The 10,945-nt window shown below is 38.8% G+C and overlaps 1 protein-coding gene across 1 annotated transcript in view; it reads left to right on the forward strand.

Moving 5' to 3' along the window:
- Window positions 1-10,945, forward strand: part of LMO7 (LIM domain 7) — a 232,038-nt gene that overhangs the window by 77,165 nt on the left and 143,928 nt on the right. Inside the window, 1 exon segment of the mRNA XM_037736810.1 lies at window positions 7,367-7,437. Coding sequence (XP_037592738.1) covers window positions 7,367-7,437 — 71 coding nt within the window.

Genomic DNA, 10,945 nt, shown 5'->3' on the forward strand with positions numbered 1-10,945 from the left:
GTATCCCTACACAGACACAGTCACGATGTGTTAACACATCTTTTTTATCCAGGGAAGTTGGAAAAAAAGATTAATTGAACATTTTTATTTACTGATCTACCTTCTATATCCTTAACAGAGGAGGATTATTTTTCAAGGCATATTATATGGTAAAATACCCTAATTTAAAAATATTTAAATAGATTGAGGATAATTTAATTTTTTAGCCTGAAAATGCTTTAGGGTCTAATGTAATTGAGTTACTCTTTTACCGAGTGAGTACTTACAAAATGCTGTCGGTTTTGGTGCCTGTTTCATGTGGGTGGTTGTGTAACTTTCTAGAAAGTTAAACATTCTGAGCCTTGAATTTCGTACTGGTGAAATGGAGATAATAAGAATTATTAAATTTAAGGGTTGTGTAGATTGCATAGATAATGAGAAAAATTACCTAGCACAAAAACTGGTGTCTGCCTCTTCTATTATTTGTTCTTTTAGGTACAGAAGATGTAGGAAATTGACCTAAATCCGATTGGTTTTGACTTCTTCTGAATGTTGTTCTTTTACATTAATAAATTTATATCTCTGTTACACACAAACACCCGTACTCTTTAAAGAATATAGATAAGCAAAAGATAATGTTAAAAATAGGTGCCATTCTACAACTTAGAAATAATTACTGTTAGTATATTTATTCCATGTTTACTTATGATATATTCTTATAGAGTTACAGAAATTGGGATTATGCTCCATGTATTGGCTCATAAATTGCTTTTTAAATAATAAGTATTCTTTGCAATTAATAAATCCACTTTTATGACATGAATTTAAATTTCATGTAGTTTTCTGTTTTATGACTATATCATAATCAATTTCTTATTGCTGGGCACTCAGGGTATTTGTAATTGTTGCTGTTTATTCTGCAGAATGCTGTGAAACAGTTCTGTTTTGTATGCTTGTCCTGTTGTCCTGTTATAAATTCCTAGATTGTGCACCTAGGAGAATATGCATATTTAAGACTTGTGTTGCATATCACAAATTACCTTCTAGAATTGTGATAGCATTTTATATTCAGTGGTGTACAGAGCATGCCAGAATGCCATGTCCTCAAAATATAAGCTATTATTTAAAACTTTGTTTAGTTTTTATACCGTCTTTAAAAAAATACGGTATAAATGGAATCTGGTCTTTTATCATCATTATTTAGATTTTGGAAAGTACCTAAGTATAAGAGTACATCAATATTTGGATATATGAGGGGGTCTGAAGTCTAATACACATGATCTTACCTTTCTATTGTCTTTTTGGGTGAGATGAACCTTGATGGATAGTTAGGTTTTCCAAATAGCTTTGAATATTCCATTTTTCCCCACTTTATTAAAAGATATTCTAAATATAGGCAACTCAGCCATGCCTATATGATGCAGAGGTGTGTTTCTGAGGATGAACTATTGGAGTACTGTCAGAGTGGTAACTTCAGGGTCCATGCACTTAATGAGGTTTGGCATGTACTGTTTAACCACTACTGTCAGGAACTTGATGCACGTTTCAGCCACTGCAAACTAGTAAGAGGGGATATTTTCCCTGCTTCAGATGAGCAGACTGGGGTGCTGAGAGGTTATGTAACTTGCTTAAGATAACACGGTTGTTAGGTAGTGAACTTGGAATTTGAACTGACTTTTGTCAGAATTCAGTTCTTTTTTGTTTGTTTGATTTTTGAGACGGAGTCTTGCTCTTGTTGCCTAGGCTGGAGTGCAGTGGTACAATCTCGGCCCACCGAAACCTCCACCTCCTGGGTTCAAGTGATTCTCCTGCTTCAGCCTCCTGAGTAGCTGGGATTACAGGCCTGTGCCACCTCTCCTGGCTAATTTTGTATTTTTAGTAGAGATGGGGTTTCTCCATGTTGGTCAGGCTGGTCTGGAACTCCCAACCTCAGGTGATCCGCCCACCTCGGCCTCCCAAAGCGCTGGGTTTACAGGCGTGAGCCACCATGCCCGGCCTCAGTTCTTTTTCTTTCCATTTTGCTGCTTGCTACACACTGCCCCCTTCCTTGGCCCACCCACTGCTGTTGACTGTCATTCTTCACTGCTATCCGGCCTCTGTAGGACACAGCATTTCTTTCTTCTAGTCACTGCTTCTGATCTATGTTGATTTGGGAATGTAACTTTTAGTAAGTGTCAGTGGCTCTGAGGAGCTTTGCTATGACTAGAGAGAATGGACTTTAACATCTGCGTTGGATATTTCTGGGTCTTTTTCATGCTTTTGGCTTTGCATAGGAGTTTTCAGATGAATCACATGTTACAATGTTTTCTGTAGTTGAGACCTGCACTCCCCTTGAGTTTGTTTTGGAATAATTTGGGGCAAATTCAAAAGAGTTTGTGTTGCACAGGTTGTTTGGGATAATCCAGGGTCCTCTCAGAGTTATTTTCAGAAGAATATGCCATTCTCTTTGGGTATGTTTTACTGTGCTTTAAACATTATGTTTTATATATGAGGCTGTGGACTCCCTGAGGGAAGAGCTGCCTGCCTTTAAAAAAAAGTGCTTTTGGTAAATTCCTACCCAGTATTCAGGTAGTGGCTGTAACAGACACCCAGGCTTTGTTTAAGTAAAGCTGCAGTGCAGCCCTTCTGTAGTTTAATGCCAAGTATAGGAAGAATCTAATTCTCCTGAGTTTCAGCATGTTACCTCCTGGCCCAGGCTCCTGTCCAGATGTGTAGACCAGCTTGTGAGAAACACAGCCATTATTTTGTCAGTTAACAGCTATCATGCCTAGCTGCAGCAGTGTTGCAGAATGAGAACACTCAGGGATTCTAGGTGGACTGTGAAGCTGGCAGCAGTGAGGACAGCTTGCGGGGGTGGTGGTGACAGTCCCTTCATTGAGCCCTGGAGCCCACTTGGGATTTAAGATTAAGATTAGGGACTTCCCAGTTCAGGATTCCAGAAATGTATTTCTTTCTGAAGTGGCAGGTGAAGCAAGGACTACTCCTGCTCTTAGGTGGCAGCTACATCTCCAGGACAGCTGCTGTCACTGCTGTTGGTCCCTGTCCTCCCCCCGAGCCGGGACTCGGGGGTTGTTCTTGGAGCAGTTTTTTCCCACTATGACTTCATTTTCTCTGCTACTGTTTCCGCTGTGGAATCCCCTTTTCTACCCCAACCACCTTCCCCTTTAGAGAGAGAATCTAGATATTTTTCTAAAGGTTTCACCAGCATTATTTGTGGTGGTAACTGCAGTGCCTCTTCCTATGTAATTTCTTTTTTTTTCTTTTAGAGGGCAGGAAACTTTTAATGATTTGAAAAAAGACCTGAATGACAATGGATTGTTATGTGGGACTTCAGCCAGACACTGAGAGTAGAAGGAGCCAGCAGGCAACGTAATGCCACACTTCCTGTGTGTGGCACCTCGGGTGTCGGAGAGACCTGGGTCCGGGATCTGGCTCCAGTGCTGCCAGCCACACGGAGATGAAAGGTTTGAGAAGGAGAGAAACATAAGAGGCAGTTTTCACACCTGTTAGAGTGAGATGACAACAATGTCTCTCCTATAGGCTTGTTATGAGGATGAAAATGAGGAGCCTAGACCACTGTTTAAGTGAGGGGTCATGAAACAGAGTCCAGACCAACATTCACACTTTAGTTTGCCCGTGAATCACCTAGTGATCTGGCTAGAAAGCAGATCCTGACTCAGTAGGTCTGGGGTGGGCCCTTAGACTTTGTACTTCTCTTCTTTTCTTTTCTCCTCCCTCCTTTCCTCCCTTCCTCCCTTCCTTCCTTCCTTCTTTCCTCTTTCTTTCCTTTTCTTCCTTCCTTCCTTCCTTCCTTCTTTCTTTCTTTCTTTCTTTCTTTCTTTCTTTCTTTCTTTCTTTCCTCTCTTTCTTTCTTTCTCTCTCTCTTTCGTTCTTTTCTTTCCTTTTCCTTTCTTTTTTTCTTTTCTTTTTCTTTCTGTCTTCTTTCTTTCTTTCTTTCTTTCTTTCTTTCTTTCTTTCTTTCTTTCTTTCTTTCTTTCTCTTTCTTTCTCTCTCTCTGTCTTCCTTCCTTCCTTCCTTCCTTCCTTCCTTCCTTCCTTCCTTCCTTCCTTCCTTCCTTTCTTTTTCTCTTTCTTTCTTTCACTTCAGATGCATAGTATATCTGGCATTTCTCTCCATGTTATCCCTCCCCACTCCCCACACTCTCTCCCCTACCCCCTCCAGCTGCCCCCGGTGTGTGATGCTCCTCTCCCTGAGTCCACGTGTTCTCACTGTTCAACACCCGAAGTCTTACTCTGTTGCCCTGGCTGGAGTGCAGTGGTGTGATCTTGGCTCACTGCAACCCCACTTCCCGGGTTCAAGCAATTCTCCTGCCTCAGCCTCCTGAGGAGCTGGGATTACAGGCGTGTGCCACCACACTCAGCTAGTTTTTATATTTTTAGTAGAAACAGGGTTTTACCACATTGGCCAGGTTGGTCTCAAACTCCTGACCTCAAGTGATCCATTTGCTTCAGCCTCCCAAAATGCTGGGATTACAGGTGTGAGCGACTGCACCTGGCCAGACTGTGCATTTTTAACCAGCTCCCTGGTGGCATAGATGAGGCTGACATGGGGCCCTCCATTGGAGCCATGGGGTCTAAGATACTTCACCTCACACCTGATAGACAGGTAGTGTACACACAGTAGATAGAGCTGCTATAAATACTGCTGTTACCTCTATGTTAAGATCAATGGAAATCTAGTCCTCAGATTTTTCATTCCTCTTTGGGCTCCTCTTAATGGGTGAAGCACAGGTAAGCTACCCTCTTCTACCCGTGGAAATCTTGCTCTGTCAGCCAGGCTGGAGAGCAGTGGCGTGATCTTGGTTCACTGTAACCTCCACCTCCTGGGTTCAAGAGATTCTCCTGCTTCAACTTCTGGAGTAGCTGGGATTACAGACGCATGCCACCATGCCAGGCTAATTTTTGTATTTTTAGTAGATATGGGATTTTACCATGTTAACCAGGCAGGTCTTGAAATCCCAGCCTCAAGAGATCCATCCACCTTGGCCTCCCAAAGCACTGGGATTACAGGCATAAGCTACCATGCCTAGCCTGCTGTTCTGGTGTTCTCAGAAAGGAGAGTCTGGAACATCCTAGTAAGCCATGGCTGGAGAATATAGTATTACCCACTGAACATAGAGATATTAGTGATTCTTGCGATGCAAATTGTGGCTATGTGTTTTTTGAGAGGTTCCTTAAATAGTTTTTTAAAAAAATCAGAAGTCATTTGAAAGGAAAGCATCCCATCTTTGCTCTCTGTGTGAAGATGCAGTTAAAGTGCCCCACAAGGAGGCAAATAATGACTGTGACTGTTGATAAACATCTATAAAGAGAAATGTTAGGGAGGTTTGGGGAAGGGGGAGAGAACACCATTTCTAACCATAACAGAGTCAGTAGTATTAGACTAACCTCCTGGTAAAAACAATAAAAGCTGGAAAACATACACAATAAACTGTTTGAAGGTATTGAAATGCAATGAACATTGGCAGGACCAAACATGAGGCAATCCTCGAGAGGAAGAACCCACTGTGGGGAATCAGCCTCTTTCCTTGATCTTTTTTTTTTTAAATATATATTTTATTGCATTTTAGGTTCTGGGGTACATGTAAAGAACATGCAGAATTGTTGCATAGGTACATATATGGCAATGTGGTTTGCTGCCTCAATCCCTATCACCTATATCTAGCATTTCTTCCCATGTTATCCCTCCCCAACTCCCTACTCCCCACCATCCCTCCTCTAGTCCCTGCCCACAGACCTCAGTGTGTGATCCTCCCCTCCCTGTGTCCATGTGTTCTGATTGTTCATCACTCATCTGTGAGTGAGAACATGCGGTGCTTGATTCTCTGTTCTTGTATCAGTTTGCTGAGAATGATGGTTTCCAGGTTCATCCATGACCCTACAAAGGACACAAACTCATCATTTTTGATGGCTGCATAGTATTCCATGGTGTATATGTGCCACATTTTCCCTGTCCAGTCCATCATCCATGGGCATTTGGGTTGGTTCCAGGTCTTTGCTATTGTAAACAGTGCCGCAGTGAACATATGTGTGCATGTGTCCTTATAATAGAATGATTTATAATCCTTTGGATATATACCCAGTAGGAGGATTGCTGGGTCAAATGGAATTTCTGTTTCTAGGTCCTTGAGGAATCGTCACACTGTCTTCCACAATGGCCGAACTAATTTACACTCCCACCAACTGTGTAAGAGTGTTCCTATTTCTCCACATCCTCTCCAGCATCTGTTGTCTCCAGATTTTTTAATGATTGCCATTCTAACTGGTGTGAGATGGTATCTCAATGTAGTTTAGATTTGCATTTCTCTAATGACCAGTGATGACGTGCATTTTTTCATATGCTTGTTGGCCTCATGTATGTCTTCTTTTGAGAAGTGTCTGTTCATATCCTTTGCCCACTTTTGAATAGGTTTGTTTGTTTGTTTGTTTTCTTGTAAATCTGTTTTTGTTCTTTGTAGATTTTGGATATAAGTCCTTTGTCAGATGGATAGATTGCAAAAAATTGTTTCCCATTCTGTAGGTTGCCGGTTCACACTAATGGTGGTTTCCTTTGCTGTGCAGAAGCTCTGGAGTTTAATTAGATCCCATTTCTCTATTTTGGCTTTTGTTGCCAATGCTTTTGGTGTTTTAGACATGAAGTCCTTGCCTATGTCTATGTCCTGAATGGTTTTGCCTAGGTTTTGCGGTTTTTATGGTGTTAGGTCTTATGTTTAAGTCTCTAATCCATCTGAAGTTAATTTTATTATAAGATGTCACTAAAACTATGTAATTTCTTAAGTTGGGAATTGCCTGTTTATTCACCATTTCACCTCTCTCTCTGTGCCAGGATTTAGTAGTCTTCTCCCTAGGGTGTCTCTGTGCATCTATTAGGGCTATTTCATAAATAAGTTTAAAAAGCGTTGTGCCATCTGTTATTTAGCTTTGTAATGAAACTTGAGGAATATAGAGATGGAATTGAAATTAATGATATGGGTATTCAGTGTAGTTGGTATTTTGAATTTATATCTTAAACTGTTTTTATTCACTCTTAGTAGAATAGATCATCCATAGTTTAAAAAATATATATAAAATATGTTGGAAATTTAGTTGAGCTCTTACCTTTTGTGTATCATCCAATAAAATGATTATATTACCAAAAACCCTCATTGTATTTTTTTCCTGTATATACTTGGCATACTAAAATGGTTAACGTCTCTCTTTGTAACATAAAACAAACAGTACATAGCCCTTTAACGAACAGATTATAGGATCTAACAGTCTAATCCTTCAAGTATAACATTAAATGCATATTAATTAATCTAATGCTGAATTTGACTTGCGTGTTATCCCTGCTTAAGAGAAAATTAACACCCAAATCTATCTTTCAGGCAGTAACAGAGAAGAATTTTGAAACAAAAGATTTTCGAGCCTCTCTAGAAAACGGTGTTCTGCTGTGTGAGTAAGTATTTAAAATATTTAAAAACTACTTCAAAGGCAAAAATGTGTGTATGTGTGGGTGATGAGGGGTTTGGCTCTGCCCAAGGCTACCATAGTCACAGAAATGTGTTCTTGCTCACAAGTGAGATTTGATCCCTGCAAATTGATACCTCACAGTAGGAAACAGTAGGAAGAAGGGGTTATCAGTCTCTGTAGCTACAGATAGCACTGGTAACATATGTATCATTTTTAATTAGTAAACAAGAAAGATTTCATTACATGGTGGGCCAGTAGGGGGTGGGTGGTTGATAAGGAAGTCTTACAACATTTTACCATTGATCTCTTAGTCTGAATAATCTAATGGGTAGAATTGCCTGGTTTAGAACTTAATACACAAAGTCTTTTCTTCATCAATCAATCATGACGATTGGAGTGGTTGATTTTTCTTTTTAGCTTTAAGTGGAGTCATTATCAAAATCAATTTAAGGACCATTCATTCAATTAATGGATACCATTGAGAACCATACCCTAGACTTTGTTTACAAAAAAGTAAAATAGGCTAGTAACCATGAATGATGGTATAAGACCTATGTTGGATCTGTAGTGTGATATTTTGTTCCCCAATGGATGCATTGTACAGTTAGCCAGGTTTGCGACCTTTGGGAAGAAGGGAGAGGCAGGCCTGTGGACCATAACGATGAAATCCTGGAGGAAGGCAGAAGTTGTAGAAGTGAGCAAATAAATTCTAAGAATGTACTTAAGTACTCACCCGCATTTTTGAAAGCACTTAATATGTCAATTTAGACACTTATCACACAGGCATTTATGCTATCTGTCCACATTTAAGCAGTGAGAGTGTATGCACTAGTACTTAGAGATTTTTTTTATCCTTTTGAAGGAGTTGTTTGCAGGAAAGGTCTGGAATCAAAGGGTTAGATTTCTTGCTCCATTACTTTTGGACCTTTGAATAAGTCACTTCACATCTTTGAACAATTGACCAAGTGACTTAACATTTGAGCCTTATTTTCTCATCTGTAAAGTGGAGATCAAGGTACTTGATGTGCCTAATTCACAGGGTTGCTGAGTTCAACAGTATGTGTATATATATTAAGGTTTTTATAAACTATCAGACTTGGTATTAATACAAGTCGTTGCTAGAGGATGGGCATGTAAATAACAGTCTCTATCTTGTCAGTGCTGTTAGCAGGTGTTCAAGCTTCTTTGTCTAAGGGTGATATTATTAATTTGTTCCCCATGAAGTTGCTGGTATTTAACCACTTGTGACTGACAGAAATGTCAGTTTCATGTGGTTTCACCTAATGTATAGCAGGACAGACTCATGAATAAGGGTCAGGAATAAAGTTTAAAGTGTGTTTCTTGTCATCTTCCAGTGTCACATTCATGGGAGTATGAATAGTGTTTACATTTGTTTGACAATGAGTCAAATAGTGTTTAAATTAGTTTAAGTAGACCATGTAGCCCAATTGGTCACTAATGGGAAGTTATTTTCTCTTAATTTGAAAACTGTATGATTGAAATGTATTCTAGTAATGTTTAGAAGATGGAGGGGAAACAGTGCCTATTAGAAAGAGGCATGTGACCTGCAAACTACCTTAGCTATTATTTGATATTTGCAGTAAAGAAAAGCCATCAACCATACACCCCACAAGTCTGAATAAGAATTGGGTAGGTTTTATAGGAAGTTTGCCTATGAAGTACAGGGTTTCTTTTTAGATTTACAAAAGCATATATCTCAAATACATGATCTTTTCAAACAAGTCACTTTGTAGGTTATATATTTCCAGTAATGAACTAATGCCCTTAATGTTTTAGGGATCCCACTTTTGGGGCATTGAGCCAATAAATAGGTCATTAAACATGTTTGATAGTGATACCCAGTTTTTGATTTAAAATGCAACTTATATACCAGGCTGAGCTCTGAATGATTGGAAGTGATTTCCAAAGCTATACCCAGCCTGAAAAGATCAGCATAGCGTGACCAGGGAAGATATTCAGAGTTGATGAAAAGCTATTGTGAGCACAGGTAGTACAGGTTAGAATAAATATGTAATTTCTACCTTAATGGCAACAGCAAACATTTGGATGAATGTTTAGAGTTATGCTGGTTTTTTTTTTTTAAAAGTCACTTTAATTCTCAGACTTCCAAAGCTCATTCTAATACTGTTTCCTAATTGGAATAACACCAGTTGGGAGTTTTGTGCATTACCACATAAGTCTAATCAATCTCTTAGTACCCAGTATTCTTTAATGTTTCCCAAAAGTAGCGTAAGTAAATGTTAAGCCATGGTAATCAGCAATTGTAATTTACTGTGGGATACCAAAGTACTGCATAATATCTTTACCAAAAAAATCTTCCTCTAAATTGTGAATCGCATTGTTTATTGTCACTGGTTAATGATGACACATTCATCTAAAAACTGTGGTGGTAACAAATAAAAAGTCCAGATAACTAGCTTGCGTGTGAAATCTGTAACCGAGGAAAGCCTGGCTGGTTGCTCTATGAAATGGTTAAGCAGGCACCATTGTTTGTGGCCTCATCCACCTGCGTTTTCTATATAATGCCTGGGAGGAAAACAAGGTCAGCTGTTCGGAGGTCTGGTATTACAAGCCCTGACTTTTTAATTAATGCTAACTATAGTAAACTATTTGTCTTTCAGGATATTTTACCCACTGCAGAGCCCAAGTGTTAGCTGAAATATGATTGGGATATTTTTAAAACCCGAATTCATTTTCATACAGGATAAGGCTGACTTCTGTGTGGCTCACTGCCAGAATCATATTTCTTGTGAAATATAGGTTCTGCTTGTTGCCTATTAGAAGCCTCTAGGCATTCTCATTTATTACCACCATGAAAGAGTTTTTTTTAATATTTCATTCAGTAATTTCAGCAGTTTTAAAAAAATCCATTAGTAGTAACTTTCCTTTTGAACTGGTATTCTGAAATATCAAAGTGAAAAGTTCAAATAACTTATTATAGCTTTCACTCAATTGGAAGTGTACTGACATTTCAGATAGTCTAAAGTGGGGATAAAGTGTGCACTGAGGTTTCAGACAAGATATACATTTCAGTAATGAGGATGGTTATGTGTGTTCATTGCCTTTTAATCTAATTGACTAATGAAGTTGGTATCTTTCTATCATTTTAATGTCATTTAGTTTGACTGTGAGATCTCGTGAATTGAGGGTTAAAGAATACTCCCTTGATGAAAGTATATGGTCGTCTCTCTTGGCTTTCCTAAATAGTGAGTTGGGAACACTGTCAGATATTTTGGCTTTTCTAATTAATAAAAGTGTTGACAAGTGTGTATAAGGTGATTTTAGGTCCTTGTTATAATGTACTATGAATTTTATTAGTAGTGTTTTTTTTTTTTTTTTTTTTGATGGATTTTTATTTTTTTTTTTCTTTTTTTTTTGCCTATAATTTTTTTTTTTTTTTTTTTTTTTTTTTTTGAGACGGAGTTTCGCTCTTGTTACCCAGGCTGGAGTGCAATGGCGCGATCTCGGCTCAC

This window comes from Cebus imitator, unplaced genomic scaffold, assembly GCF_001604975.1.
Source record: "Cebus imitator isolate Cc_AM_T3 unplaced genomic scaffold, Cebus_imitator-1.0 Scaffold29, whole genome shotgun sequence".
NCBI lineage: Eukaryota > Metazoa > Chordata > Mammalia > Primates > Cebidae > Cebus > Cebus imitator.